Source organism: Peromyscus eremicus, chromosome 5 (genome assembly GCF_949786415.1).
Source record: "Peromyscus eremicus chromosome 5, PerEre_H2_v1, whole genome shotgun sequence".
NCBI classification, from domain to species: domain Eukaryota; kingdom Metazoa; phylum Chordata; class Mammalia; order Rodentia; family Cricetidae; genus Peromyscus; species Peromyscus eremicus.
This window is the reverse complement of record NC_081420.1, coordinates 117,323,109-117,338,696: the sequence shown is the minus strand read 5'-3', so window position 1 is coordinate 117,338,696 and position 15,588 is coordinate 117,323,109. Positions and strand designations below refer to the sequence as shown.

The 15,588-nt window shown below is 43.8% G+C and overlaps 1 protein-coding gene across 4 annotated transcripts in view; it reads left to right on the top strand.

Annotated features, from left to right (window-relative positions):
• The window catches only part of LOC131911864 (rho GTPase-activating protein 10), a 280,586-nt gene that overhangs the window by 174,976 nt on the left and 90,022 nt on the right, over window positions 1-15,588 (top strand). For 3 of the 4 annotated variants that reach the window (XM_059264272.1, XM_059264274.1, XM_059264273.1), the window contains exons 16-18: window positions 3,067-3,125; window positions 8,132-8,237; window positions 9,836-9,995. In XM_059264272.1, the coding sequence (XP_059120255.1) occupies window positions 3,067-3,125; window positions 8,132-8,237; window positions 9,836-9,995 (325 nt within the window). Of the gene's footprint in view, window positions 1-3,066; window positions 3,128-8,131; window positions 8,238-9,835; window positions 9,996-15,588 lie in introns of those variants that run through there. The other variant, XM_059264275.1, reaches the window with a different exon arrangement.

The following is a 15,588-nucleotide window of genomic DNA, read 5'->3' as shown; positions in this document are numbered from 1 at the left end:
GTCAAGTGAACTTTACCTGGAGGAAACTTCTTTTAAGTGTGGAAATTGGAATGGGTTTTTAGGGAAGGAAGCACCAGCTTGAGTAAATATTATGATTTCCATCCTACAACAGATCCCAATGGGTGACAAGGAGAGGTGGCTTTAATACATGTTGGGTGGGAGGCTGAGAGATGCAGTGACTCAGTGTAATATAAAATTTGGATGGAGAACTTGTCGTTTTTATTAGTGCTTCCCTAACATTAATGATATTTATTTTTAATGCAGTATTGCCAGCTAGACATATGGCAGTGATATAAGTAGCTGGCAGAAGATATTTAGAGACAAGTTCAGTCTTATTGGAGGAGAAAGACTCTCCACGGTGTTGCTAAGTGTTCTTTTTTCCTTTGCTTTTGACCCAGCACTTGAACTTTCCTTCTATGGAAATGGATGGCCTTTCCTGCTTGTCTGTACTTTGAAATGAACCCCCGAGAATTGACCTCTCGTTGCCCGTCTTCTCTTGGTTGAGGCTCTGATGTCACCAGGAACCTTTTCCTTTAATTAGTCAGGAAAAGGAGAGGGTGGAGAGAGGAGCCGAGGCAGCTAACTCTCTCGTATCTTTGGTTGTCGTTGTTGGCAAGTGCCGCCTTGTGTGCCGGACGCACGGGCACCCAAGCTGTGTGTAAAAAACGCACGGGCACCCAAGCTGTGTGTAAAAAATATGTCCTCAAATCTTTTCATGTAGCTTTGTTTTTGAATAGCTTTTCTTCATGAATCTCACACGTATTTTTATTCTAAGTAGAAACATTGAGGCGTGTGTACCTTTCTCAGCTTTTTCTTGAAGTATAATTATTTGGACTGAGCTGCACATATTTACAGTGTCTATAAGCTTTATACACCTGTGAGACCCCCACCGTACTCAGGAACTGAGCTGTCCATCACCTTCTGAGCTCCCTTCTGCTCTTCTTTGGACTCCTCCCTCACCATGGCCTCTTCAGTAGGTAACCATTTAGCTGCTCCCTGTCTTTTTGTGTTAATTTGCATTATTATGTCTTTATCATTTTGACTTAGAATAATTGTTGTGGCATGTTGAAGTCATTGATCGATTGCTGTGTATTTGGGTGGTCTGGAGCTCTAGACTGTTACGCATCAAGCTGTGTAAGTGTCTGTAGAAATCTTTGAGACAAAGGTTTTCATTTCTTTGGATGAGTCCTTGTGGGCAAACACTCTTGGAAACTGATCAGCTTTCCCAAGTGTGATGCACTTCCTCGCATCCCCTACCGGTAGCGCACAGGCCCTGCTCCCTCTACGTCCTCTGAGTATGGTCGGCTTTTCTTACTAAGTCATTCTAATACATTTATGTTGGCACCTCGTTGTTCTTTTAGTGTGAACTTCCTCACGTCCAGACTTTTCCTGATATGTGAACTTATTCACCATCCATGTACATTCTTAGGTGAAGTGTGGCTTTGGCTGTCACTACCTTAGTTTTTGAGACATTGAACCTGGAGCTTATTGATTGGTTGGTCAGCAAGCCCTAGAAGGATCCTCATGCCTCTGCCTCCCCAGAACTGGCTGATGCGTGTGTAGCATCACACTCAGCTTTTGATGTGGCTGCTGGATCCAAACTTGGGACCCCATGCTTGTGTCACAAGCACGTTACCACTCAGCCATCTCCTCAGCTCTTCTGCTTTTAGTGAAGTCAAAGAATGAACTGCATATAGCTTCAGCTTTTTAAAACTGATAAAAGATTTGTTTCATAGCCCGGAATATATATAGTTTCTCTTACAAAGCGAATTATCCGTGTGCACTGGGTCTATGTATACTGCTTTGGAGTAGATAGTCATTTTAAAAGACATGCAGTTAGGTGGAGGGGGTGGGTAGTTTTACTCAAATGTTCTGTGTCCTACCTGATTTTCTTTCTGCTCATTCTAATCTCTCTGCACTTGTGGACTTTCCTACTCCATGCAGTCTTGTCATAGTTTGCTCTTGTATTTGAAGCTCTGTTGCTTGATCTGTGAGTGAGTACTTGTTTTCTTCTCAATGAGGCAACCCTTTTTATCAACATGGAACGGCCTTCCTTATCCGTGTTTAAGTGTGTGTGCTCGTGTGTGCGCATGCTTGAGTGCACACGTGTATTTGACTGTTTTTAAACACTCAGGGGAATCCTGAGTCCCAGGTTTTCGCCTTTCGCCTGCAGAGTAGTTCTGCAGATCCCCTCCTTCTCTAGGTGATGCAGCCAACAAACCTGGCCTGGCAAAGTTTAAGATGTTGGCAGGTTGGCTGAAGTTCAGCATTGTGTTCTCACAGGATGAAACGTGCTGCTATTTGCATAATGCAGTTTGCAAAAAGCTAAGTGCTGCATACATTTTTACATTCTTTGACTTCATTTATTTCATGGTTTTCAGTTTTTCCTTTTTAAATGTTTCTTCGTATCAGTGGTTCTCAGTCTTCCTAATGCTGTGACCCCTTAATACAGTTCCTCATGTTGTGGTGACCCCCAACCTTAAATTTTTTTTTCTACTCCATAACCGTAATTTTGCTACTGTTATAAATCATAATGTGTATATCTGATATGCAGGATGTCTGCTATGTGACCCCAAAGGGGTCATGACCCACAGGTTGAGAACCAGTGTTCTACATGTATTTAGGCATAAAAATTAAAACCAGTTATCTTAATAGAAATATCAGAGGAGAGGGTTTAAGTTTCTTTAACATTTTCTGTGTATTATTTTGATATCAATATTTTAAAGATACCTTTCAAAACTCTGCTTATATTTGTTATATACAACACTTAAGTTAAATGCATCATATACTTAAGTATATGAAACTCTTATATGCAAAGTGAGATGTTCATAAAGGGACTTATCAAGATTAGATATGAAACATTGTATGATTAGACCTGATAAGAATTTGAGGTTGCTGAAGAGTTGGCAGTGACTAGGAGAATCAGCAGTTAGCATTGTGGGTTCTGTATCTTTTGGTATTTGAAGGTTAACTCAAGACATTCACAAGCAGTTTGATGTAATGTTATAAGTAAACTCAGAGATGACTTGTTTGGTAATTGAGCTGTGGTTTTTTTTTCTTCCCCAGGAGTCTTCCAGAACCTCTTATGACCTATGAGTTACATAGAGACTTCATTGTTCCAGCCAGTAAGTATCATGTGAATATACAAAGACTCAGATTGGTGGCTGGTAGTGTGCACACGTAAAAATTTCCACATGAAAATTATAACTTAATAGTACTCCCATCTGTGTTGAAAGGAGAGATCCTTTGGAGAACGGCTGTTTTCCCTCCTTTTGGAAAGTGAACAATGGCTGGAGAGATGACTCAGTGGTTAAGAGCACTGACTGCTTTTCCAGAGGGCCTGGGTTCAAGTCTCAGCACCCACAACTGTCTGTAACTCCAGTTTTAGGAGACCCGACACCCATGATAAAACACCAGTGCACATAAAACAAAAATAAATAAATTAAAAAAAATAGTGAGCAAAGCAATTTGGTAATGGATCATGCATGGACTTAGCAGTTTCCTATTGTTTCTTTGCCTCTGGTAGAAACTCGATGTGTCAGGCCAGAACAGAGTCCTGACTCCGGCAGCCAGTTCTGTCTGCATGGCACTCTCACTGTTCTGTGGATACCTAGTATTGGCATGAACAGAATACTACAGAACAAGCTTGTAGGAGATCGGAGAGAGGGTGGATTTGGAGACATTATAGCCTGGAGATAGTTTCTTGTAAAGACATTTATATAGACAGCATAGACAGAAGAACTATTATAAGACACTTCCAGAAGCCTAAACTACTTGATAATGAATTATATAGGATATATGTTGAATGACAAAGGTCAAGAGCTGGTGAATTTTAATTAGGTATTTTCTGACCACTAAACCCATGAGCATTTGTTCATGCCCATACTATGTATCTGCAGTGTAGTGAGAGTGTGTTCCTGGTGCAGACAGAGCTGGGGATGTTTCTGTCATACAGCTCTGCTTTTCTCCTCAGTACATGCTGCTTAATCATTCTTCTGAAGGGTACTGATGTTAGGTAATTCAGAGTTAAGGAAATTGAGGTTGAGGCATACATATAAAGTAACTTAACAGATTGTAGAGACCCTTACTTAATTGACACTTACCTCTCCACTGGCTGATTCTGCAATACTGGTTTTCACAGGCTCATTGATAGTAGCTGAAATTGTACACCCACACTCCTGGATATATTTCATATTTTAATCTGTTGAAAAACTTACAGTGATACCTTTGGGTCCTATGCCACTGCTGCCTGAACATGGCTTTAAATGCTACCTTCTTGTGACGTCACGGCTCCAGACTGTGTGAGAGTCCTAATTTGTTGCAGAAAGAATCACTGTTGGCTGCATTACACTACACACAGAAAGGAAGCTTTTGGGAAGGCCAGAATACAGTTGTGTTCGGAGTTATTCCAAAAAAGAGGATTTGTCTGATCAAGGAAGCGGGGGAAGGTTTTCTTGGCAAAAACACAAGCAAATGCGTAGTTGTTTTGATTTCTTCCCTGTGGCATTTTTGGCCAACAAGAGAAAGAAATTAAATTTAGTTGGAGGACAGTTTTAGGTTGTTCATCATACACCCTGGAAAAGCTGAGAGTGCCAGCGTGCATCTAGAAGTCTTTGCATTCTGGAGAAAGATAGAGTGATTATGGAATGAGGTTTTACATTACATGAGTTAGTGCCATGAGAATTATTACCATGTGTGGCTAACAGTGGAGTGTTCAGAATCCTAATGTCAAATGTCTTTTACCAGATGAGGAAGTTGCTCCCCATTAGGAGGTAATGAAGCCCGAGATGGTGGGGTTCGCTGGCCTATTTAACTGTGTTTTGGAGTAGATGCGATGGGTTCTGTTGCCTGTTGGGTCAGTACCCAGTATTTTGCCTCCTGACCTTTGGCCTTCTGTAGTAGTTTTCATGCTGATTTGAGTAACAGGACTGTTGTGAAGGAATACTGCAGCTCCTGTAGTTAGTGGTGTGGATTCGTACCTCCGTGCGGTAGCAGTTGGAAAGGGCCCACTCTGATCTGGTTTAGTGAGAAGCACTACACATGCCAGCTGGTTTACTCGGGTCCAGCGTAGTTAGGGCAGTTTGACTTCTCCTTTTCCTTTCTTGCGAGTACCTTCCCTCTCTCCTTGATGCCTCTTGGGAAAGGGCATGGGAGTAGATCCTCTTGCATTTTGCATATGCACTTGTAAGTATTGAATGCAGTTACAGAAATCAGGCGGCCAAAATTACTCTCCTCCTTTTGAATATTGGAGGATTGGGATTGTGGTTTAACTCATTTCCCATCAAAACCAGCAGAGCTTACCTTGTTTTGTCAGTGAGCTCAGCTGGCGATTAAATAATGACCCCACACAACCAACCTTTGAGGTTGTCTGTCATACCAGCATGGAGCTAATTTCTGGCTCTTCTCCACTGTGTGGTGGTTTCTGTATGTTCTGTGATGTTGAGGAGGTACTGTCTCCTTCACTGAGGGGTCTGAAGGCTTCCCCCAGCCACCTTTGTGTTCCTTCATCATTTTATTGCCTATCATTTTCTGTTGAGAGTGTGAGCTTCTCAAGGTGGTAATACAAAGGTAAGAGTTTTGTTCTGTGTTCTCATTGCAAAGTGTATATCTTTTTGTTTCTTATTGTAAAAGAAAACTATTTTGTATGGAACACATTGGAAACATTTTTCAATTTCAGAAGTTTGAAAGCCTTAAACTGTTAACTGTATTCATTAGGTTTACTAAAAGAATGAAAAGCCACCTACCCATGAGAAACTATACTATACTTTTGGGGGTAGAAATTCATAAACTACAAATGTTTTGAATTGGTCTATGTAAGAATTCAAAGGTTTGTGTCAGCCTGTACAAAGCTGGTAGCATCTACCTGGAAGCTTTCCCCTGTGAAGCCTATTGCCCTTGAGAATGATGTAGTCCATGCTCTGTAGCCTCAGCAGTGGTGAGCATGGACCCATCCTGCTGGGTTGGACTCACATTGGACTTAGCATGGGCTGGACAGCTTAATCCATGGTGCTTGCCTGGTGTTGGGCCTTTAGAACCAACGGCCTCCCTACTGCTGCTCAAACTAGAATACTTGTATTTCTGTGTTGTGTGTTCGCTTTCTGTAGTCAGGTTACCTGTGCAGCACACTGAACAACCACAGGCATTTCTGATGAGAACCAGTGTAGGATCCAGTACATGGTATTTGTATAACCAGAGGATTCCATTCCATTCTTGTTGGGAAACACACATGAGGAAGGATGTGGAAATGTGGGTATTTCAGGGATGGAGTATGTAATGTCTCCTGTTTCTCTTAGCTGGGCGTGTTCACTCTATAGTAGGTGAGGACCACAGGAGGACGTCAGTACTTTTTACATGATGACTGAAGCTGGCGTTTACCTTAGGAACTGTTTGGAAGGTCACTGCTTGTAACTTCCTACATTACAATATTATTGACACATGGCATTTACATGTTAAGATAATTTAACAGTCTGCCTATGTTTTTTGTTAAGCCCTCATAAGCTTGGTCATATCTGCAGTCTCGGTTGTTATGACATCATAAGCCATTAGACACTGAAGTATGATGGATGCTGTTGTGTGGTTTCCCAATTCTGTTTTTTCCTATCACAGCAAACTCTCAAGTCTCTGGCACATTACAGGAATTTTGTGTACAATTAATTAGGTGCCCTTGATAAAAATGATATGTTCTTCATTCTTTGCTAGTTAGTATCAGTGAAGATATAGCAAAACACATATAGCATAAGTAACAGAAAATAATGTGTTTTAGCAAGATTTTTGGGGTGCAGAGACATATTACCTTGTGAAAGTACCCATTAGAAAGATTTGATGTTGGAACAAAACAATGTAATTTGAAGAGCTAAACAAGCAGACATAGGAGAAATATGTGCGTGCATGCGTGCGTAGAGAGAGATTTAATGAATTATAGGAGGCTCCTGGGAAGAAGGACTTGACACATGAAGTGGAAGGCTCTACTCTTTTTGAAAATAGATTTTGAATGTTGTTCAATGTTAGAAATGAAAAATACCATCACTAGAGGCTGGGAAATGTATCTCTTCAGCTTACATTTCTAAGTGATGAATCCTGAAATATCAAACTAGATTTTTATTGTAGGCAGCTGCTTATTAGATTCGGGGTAGGCTCCTGAGCTAGCAGTCTTTCATTACAAAGCCTTTGGAGTTCTAAATTCCTGATGTCAAAATTGCGATCCTTGGTAATGATTCTTATTCCTGTGGAGCCTGTGACTACTTCAGTTTCTGCTTTTATTTTGTTAAAAATCAAAGCAGTGACTTGAAATTATGTTCTTATTAATAATCTTTAACATTATATAGTCATCTTAATTGACATCTGTAGACTTTTATATAAAGCCTCTTATTAAGCATTTTTTTTGCTTCTGATGTTTTGATATTTGGGGCTCCTGTGTCCTGCCTGACTAGCCAGTTCCTAGTTACAAACTCCAGTCCACTGTTCATGTACTGATAATCAGTGTGAAGTCCCGTCTTCTCACTCGATGGCATTCTCTCTGCAGACCAGTGTTGTAATCACCCAGGGACAGAGCCCTCAGAAGTCACAGCACCAGTGGTAGTCTTTGCCCGGCCTCACTGGACCCTTCCGGCAGGATCCATCGTAGGGATCCTCTATTCCTGTACTTCCTCCCCTCTGTGCCCTCACTCACCATAGCACTTGCTTGCAGGGTCCTACATGGCTTGGTGCCTTCTGTTGGTTAGGCACAGTGTGCACTCGGTGTCACCATGAGTTCAGTTTAAACTGCCTCTTTCTGAGGTACCTAAGTGATGTGACTTAAGTGTATATTTTGGGGAGTGTCACGAGCCTGTAGCCAAGAGGCTCCTGTTGCTGCTGTTGGGCTTGTGTTTCCTGGTGGGCTGCCAAAGACTGTACAGTGTCACGTGAACTGTGAGTTGACTAGAAGGGATGCTGGCCAAGGGGAGAGGCTGCTGGAGCTTCGTGTGCCATTAACACCAACCAGGGAGAGGCATGCTTTGGGAGGCCCAAGAATGCTTAAGCGCCTTCTCTTTTCAGATCCTGAACAGACAAACGGTTACAATTTCTAGTTTGGGGTAATATGCTTGATTCTAAGTACTCTGTTAACTGTTTTTCCTTTCCCTTCTTAAAAAAGAAAGTGGCAGCCCGGAGTCACGTGTTAATGCCATCCATTTCTTGGTACACAAACTGCCAGAGAAAAACAAGGAGATGTTGGATATCCTGGTGAAACACCTAACCAAGTGAGTGCTCTCCTTTCTCAGCTTTCCCTCAGTGCTGTGGGTGCTATGCATTGCTCTTAGATCTGGGGCCTCCAAGGGTCCTCACCTCAAGACCAGGCCAGCCAGTTGACTCGCTGTGTGTCTTTTGGACAGAACAGTGAAACAGAATGCTGGTTGAAGCTGTATGATTATTTGCTCGACACCACTACCAACATCTCAGTGAAAGGGAGGAGATTGTATATTGCCCCATCACAAATTGTGGAAGTGTGATTATAAATGGGTTAGCAGATTGAGCTTGGTTCCACACACATCTAATGCTTTATTTGAGCATGTCCTGTAAGTTTGTTTAATCCAGTCATGGGTCTGGTCCATTCATGTTTCCTGTCTAAAATGCAGAATTTATTAACTCAGTGGAGAAATAAACCTTTTCAAATAAAAACGACTCCCAAATCACTATATCTGTAAAATTTGAGTGGGGAACAGTATTCGGAACTGTGGTTTCTCTAAATAAAACCACATGCCGTTGGAAAGTGCCAGTGGACACATAGTTAGACCAGATAAACGACCGCCCTACTATGTGAAGCATATGGAGAAAAGAAACAGATTACAGTGACTGCCGAAATAATTTCCACTCAGTGGCAAAAGAACAAGGTGTTAAAAGAATGGAGAACGTGAGTTGGACTGTGAGCCTTTAGGACAGACGTCTCTGGTGGGATGGGGTCCTGACTTAAGTGGGAGTTCTGCCTGAGAGCAGCTGTGCATGGTGCTCCCTGAGCTGCAGGAAGGGGAGGAGTGAGTGACCGTGCTCTGATGGAGCACACTGATCATCATGATGCTGCAAGGACCAAATGTCTGTGGTAGCAAGGGGGTGATGATCTGAGTAGAGGGGCCGTGTCCTAAGCTGCCTTTTTTCTGTGTGTAATTAATACATGATAAATGTGTGTTTTGTGGAGGAATGCATGCTTGCTGAAATGACAAGCAATATGATTTATTCTTGTGAAACAAAACACAATTAAATTAGGAAATTCCATTTTTATTTTCAATCATTGGTTCAAGACAGCTGCACAATTCTTTATATCTATATAAACCTACTTATCTGTTTAATATTGAGCAGATACATTTAAGAAATGAGGACAGAGCTGTTGAAAGAATGGCTGCTTAGAAATGAGCTAGCTAGCATGAGGACTGTCAGTGGGAACAGCTTCCCAAAATGTTCCTTCACCCTGGCAAGGTCCCCAGCCCTGTTAGCTTGCCATGCCTGTGACACACATCTGAGAGAGAGCTGAGGGGAGAGAAGCCTTGTCCTGCCCAGCTCACTGTCTGAGCGAGCGACTCCAGCCCTAGGTCAGCCGGCTCTATTGCTTAGGGCATGAAGTGAATCAGAATAACATGAAGAGGAGCCTGTGGCTGAGGAGACGGGTTCCTATAGAGAGGAGGGAGACAGAAAGGTGGGGAGGTGGGGTGAGAGCAGAGAGCCTCTGTGCACAGGCTGCTCTCTGGTCCAAGTGTCACAGGCGGACACTGAGCTAGTTTGAGTGTTCTGCAAAGTTACAGGGTATTGAATGCTCCATGATTATCACCGCCGAACTAAGATTGTTTTCTTTCTTCGTCAATATTAGTGTGTCAAATCACTCGAAGCAGAATCTAATGACCGTGGCAAATTTAGGAGTGGTGTTTGGACCAACTCTGATGCGACCACAGGAAGAAACTGTTGCTGCCATCATGGATTTGAAGTTTCAGAATATTGTTGTAGAAATCTTAATTGAAAACCATGAGAAGGTACCATTGTCTTTTTTTCTTGAATAGCACTTTTGAATTTGGCTTGTTAACATGTGCATGGCTTTGTTATTAGTCTGTATTTCTGTTTCGCCTTTGCTGTGAAGTTATTCCTAAGATGCTGACATTCAGTGCTGTGTTCTGATGGCGTTCCATGAACCTGACCCTTAGTGGGCCTCCTTTTACCGCATTGCTTTATTGAAGAAACCTTGCATCCAGGTGCAGATGAATAGGCAGTGCCAGTGTGATTGTGCATGGTTGAGGCTTCATTTACATTCCTGTCCTTGGATATTTGTATATACTTACCTGCTGCCCACTAGGCACACAGTGAATGGTTACTGAAGGAATTAATACATCCAGGGCATCTTGAAGGAGTTCAGCATGAGGAAGAGACAGCACACGGAGATGGAGTCCCTTTGAAGGACTGTAGGACAGCTCTTCTTGGGTCCCTGTATCGCTGTTTGTTGGAGCAGTTTTCGTGCGTGTGACTGTAGAGCTATTCTGACAAGTTAAACTCGGTACTGGTTCTGTCAGTGTGTCTCACTGATGTGGTAACGGCACTTTGTTTAGGTGGGCATCGAGTCTTACTGTTTTGGTAGCGACTGGTGGTGAGTTTATGCCATCATTTATGGTCCTGTCCCACTGTCATTAAGCCTCACTGATGTGCACTGAGTTACCCAGACAGTACACTTGGGAAGGTGGCTACTGTTCAGTTTTAGAAAAATATGTCATTGGACTACCACTTGGGAACGTGAGATTAGCTCACCTCATCATTATATTAAATCTTCACTAGAGGACTCTGGTGCAGTTAGTTCACCCTTGAGAACTGGGTCCAGGTCTTACTCTTGGGTAAGGGGGACTCTCAGCCCCTCTGCTGGGGAAACAAGCATGTACTGTTTCTGCAGGGAAGCGGTGATTGCTCTCCATGCTGTCAGAGCTTGTGAGGATTTCCGAGGACCCCGGAGGCCCGTCCCTGTGTCCAGGCAGAAGAGGCCAGCCATGCACTCAGCGCTCAGCTCTCTCAGAGCCAAGCAGAGAGTTGTGGTTTTTCCTCTGGCCTCTGTGGCTGGACACACAACCTCCATAATGAAACTCCTGAGATTTCCTCTTTTTTTTTTTTTAAATATGTTTTTAATCGAAACAGAATTACATCACTTTCCCCCCACCCTTTCCTCTGTCCAGCCTCTCCCGGTTACCCTCTCTGAAACCCCTCCCAGGTCCTTCTTCCCCAGTGTTCTCTGAACCTTCGATCCAGGGGCTGTGATGTAGATGTAGCCATTGGGGCTGGGTTCTCCACAATCCCTTGACCTCTGCATTGTGTCCAGTTGTGGTTTTCTGTGGTTGTTTCCATTTGTTGTAAAGAGAAGCTTCTCAGGAAAGGTGGCTCCAGCACCTGAGATTTCCTCTTGTGGAGAGAGGAGGTGGGTGCTGTAAGCAAGGCTGAGGCTGGATGTACAGGGTGATGAGGGGAGGCGGCAGCTTGCTTTCGTATGCAGTTCCTCACTTCCTGACTTCTTCTCCTTTCTGATTTTTCTTGTGTATTTCAGAGTTCTTTGTTTCTGAACTGTTAACTAGGCTGCGTGTCAGAGACAGGCTCGCTGTAAGGAAGAATAATTCTGTTGACAAGGGTGGGTGTGAAAACTCCATAGGGATGTGTGTGTTCATATTAGCCACATCCCTTCACTGGACTGCCAAGGAGGGAGGGGGTGCAGGTCCCTTGGTAGATGGAACAAGAAGCGAAGGAGAGTGAGGACAGGAGGGCTGAGAAGGCTGCTGAGGAAGTGCAGTGCACGGAGGCCCAGCCTGAGGGGAGTGTGCGCAGTGGCCATGGCGAGCAGGCGGGAGACTGGAGGACAGGAGGGAGGTGTTTCTCCTTTTCTCTCAGTGCTTCTTTTCCTTCCCAGGATTGGGAAAACATTGAGTGTCGGAAAGTCACAAAGCCAAGAGGAAACGCCATGTTATTAAAGCAGAGGCACCCCAGCTGGGCTTGGAGTGGGGAAAAGACAGTTCTCTGCTTCGGAGAGTGTAGTTTCCCATCCCTCTGCTGATTCTTATAAAATCCATATGTTCTTGCTAGGAGACTCACCCCATATGTCTTGGTTTCTCTTGCACACTAAACATTAAGATGTTGTTTTAAAAGGAGTGTTCCTGGGCCAAAAACATTATCAGGGTGATGGATGTGTTTTCTTTTCTTTGCAAGACAGAAAATTGTGTTTCCATTGTAGAATGGGTACTCTGAATTCCCACAGATTTTCTGACTGTAGTTATACCTGTGGCTTTGTGGCATTTATGTACTTTATACATTAATTCAGAGCACTGTTTCCTGAGTGCCTGTTGTGAGTTAGATGTGTGTGATTTGGGGAAAATAAATATGTGAATCCTGTTATGGGAAAGAAAAAATGTTTAGAAGTAGCCATAAGATACCCTGGGGGAAACTGAGAGAATGCTGAGGACTTCAGGGGAGAGACTATGTCAGCTTTGGGGTATTTGTGTGTTGAGAAGTATTGAGTGTTGTGTCCTGAGAAGCTAGTTGGAGTGGGCTGTAGACTGGAGGTGTGTGAAGAAGACATTCTAGGGTAGGAGATGGCTAACTAGAAAAGCTCAAAGAGGAAATATGAGACGAGATTAGAAAGAGAATCTGGATGGATAGGCAGTTTGAGAGCATCACTGCAGGTACATGGGCAGCTCAGGATTGGGTGGGCAGGTTGAGAGCATCACTGTAGGTACATGGACAGCTCAGGGTTGGGTGGGCAGGTTGAGAGCATCACTGCAGGTACAGGGGCAGCTCAGGGTTGGGTGGGCAGGTTGAGAGCATCACTGCAGGTACATGGACAGCTCAGGGTTGGGTGGGCAGTTTGAGAGCATCACTGTAGGTACATGGACAGCTCAGGGTTTTATGTAAACTTACTTCAGGCCACTTAATTGACTAGGGTGTGTAACAGCAAGGAGAGGCATATGTAATGAAGAGGGAGGCCTTAGGTAGATTAAGGGCATGGTCAAGAAGCCAGGGTTTTCCAGGGAGAAGAACATCACTCAGCAGGATCCAGTGTCTAATTTGTATGGGTCTCAGAGGAAAGAGTAGCAGTTCAATCCTGGGAGAACTTGCAGGAAATATAAGTAGAAAGTGTTCAGGACATGAGATTGACTTTTGGTTTACTAAAATATGGCATTTGCATCTTATGGCCCTAACAGGGTTGGAGGTTTTTTGTGTTTACAGACATTTACCATATATGCTGAAATATAAGCTGAGCATTGTTGTGCATGCCTATAGGCCAAAAGACTGAAGCAGATGGACACCAAGTTCCAGGACAGCCTGCCCAGGGAGTTTGACTAGTTCAGTGATAGTATTTACTTTCCTAGCACAGATGAAGCCCTGGCTTCAGTCTTTTGTGCTGCACCTCTCCTAAACAAGAACAAAACTAGCAGACACCTGAACTGTTTAGGTATTTGGGAACACATGGTCACATGCCTGATTTCATCAATATATGCATTACTATCTACACAGGTGGTGTTGGTTGTTATACTCTTTTTTTTTGGGGGGGGGCGCCACCCAGCTCCCAAATAAATCCACATGGAGGCTTATTCTTAATTATGATTGCCCGGCTTAGTTTCTAGCCAGCTTTTCTTAACCTAAATTAACCCATCTATCTTGCCTTTGGGCTTTTCCCGTTCTCTTCTGTAAATCTTACTTCATGGCTTGCTGTGTAGCTGGGTGGCTGGCCCCTGATCTCCTCCTCCTCCTCTGGCTGCTAGATCTATTTCTCCTCCCAGATTTCTCCCTCTATATATTCTCTCTGCCTGCCAGCCCCACCTATCCTTTCTCCTGCCTTACTATTGGCCAGTTCTTTATTAGACCATCAGGTGTTTTAGACAGGCACAGTAACACAGCTTCACAGAGTTAAACAAATGCAACATGAACAAAAGTAACACACCTTAAAATAATATTCTCCTACACACAGGTAGGAATTTTCTATGTATAATACCCTGTGAGTGATAAGCTTGTTCATGGGGACACAGCCAGATAGGGGTGCTTGGGCTTGGACCCAGAGTGCTTGATGTCACATGCTTTGATATTCATTGCTAGAATAAGAACACTGTCCTTGAGAAAATGTCAAGACTTTAGTATTAATGATGAAAAGAGGAGTCATGTAAGAGATCCCATGTTTTTCCAGGGTTATTGCAGAGTGTGGCTAAGTGTGCTAGTGGTTGCCTATGAAATGAGACACTGTAAGAATGGCAGGAGTCATTCACGAGTAAACTTCTTGTTGGGAGCAAGGGCAAAAGGCAGCTCCTGAGGGGCTTAGGAGTAGTCAGCAACAGGAGATAGTAAGTAGAGGTTCACTTTGCATTTCTCATGTGCAGCACAGTGCTGCAGAAGGAAAGCCAGAACACTGGTGGACAGGAAGGACCTGGAAGGCCTGTAATGCATCAGGGGTTTGCATCCAGTTGGTACTTCTCATGGTAGGAGTGCTAGTCAGCTCCCAGAGGGAGTGAGGAGCTCTTTAAAGAAACAGTTGAGCAGGTAATAAGCCTTCTCAGGCGTTGTGTCTATGTACATTGAGCCCAAAGGAGGAACCCTGCCCCTCCTCCTGGACCCTGGATTAGGCACAGACCACACCCAAACACTTGTTTTCACAGAGAGATTCTTTATTGAGAAGGGAAGAAAAGTTAAAGTGGCTGCTTCTGACTCGGGCAGAAAATAGCAGCAAACTGACCTTGCAGTTGTAATTTTTAAGAGGATGAAAAGGGGAGACCTGTGTTAGGATGGGTTAGGAGGCGGTGATAAGGAGGTAGGGGATGAGGGAGAAGGGGAGGGGACGAGGGGGGGGAAGGGGTATTTGTCCCAGAGGGACAGAGGACTGCCTCTGGATCGAGGGGAGACAGACATGGCACATAAGCAAGCAAATGGCGGTTTATAAAGGTAAAGAGGAAACCCCGTGTTGGATGAGGTGTTTAATTTTAACTGGGTATGTTAATTAGGTGGACCAAAGGGGGCTTTTGATTGCTGGACCTTGGCAGTCAGCCTCAGGAGGAGGAAGTGGCCAAATAAGGGAACAGACCTTGGTGACTAGCTTTAGGAATGTGATCTAACGGTTCTGAGCAAGGCAGAGGGAACGGGGAGAAGGGCAAGGCCTGCCAGAGCCATGCCCTACGGGGCTAGTGTCCCTTCACAGCCTGTCCTTATATTTTATACATTCTAATATTACTAAGGTTACTGTTAATGCCCATATCATGAGTCTCCCCAACAAGGAGCCGACCTCCAATGCAAAAACAAAAGGTTTCTTGATTCAGGACAAGCCCAGGCAGGGACTTCATCTGACACTCCAATACAGCGAGTGAAGGAGGAATCCCCCAAGCACTTATTACAAGGGGTTTATATAGGAAAAGCTTACATGCAGTGGGTTACACATCTTAGTGTCTTAGGACTGGACGAGGGAGTTAGGGGTGAGGCAGTTCCTTGAAGTTATTGGCTGAACTATAAGCATGAAATTACTAATGGCTGATGGGATGCAGGTATCCATGGAGACATACATTTTTACTCCCTGTATCCTGTTTGCTGGGTCCAGGATATATACATCAGATTTATTGTTCCAGT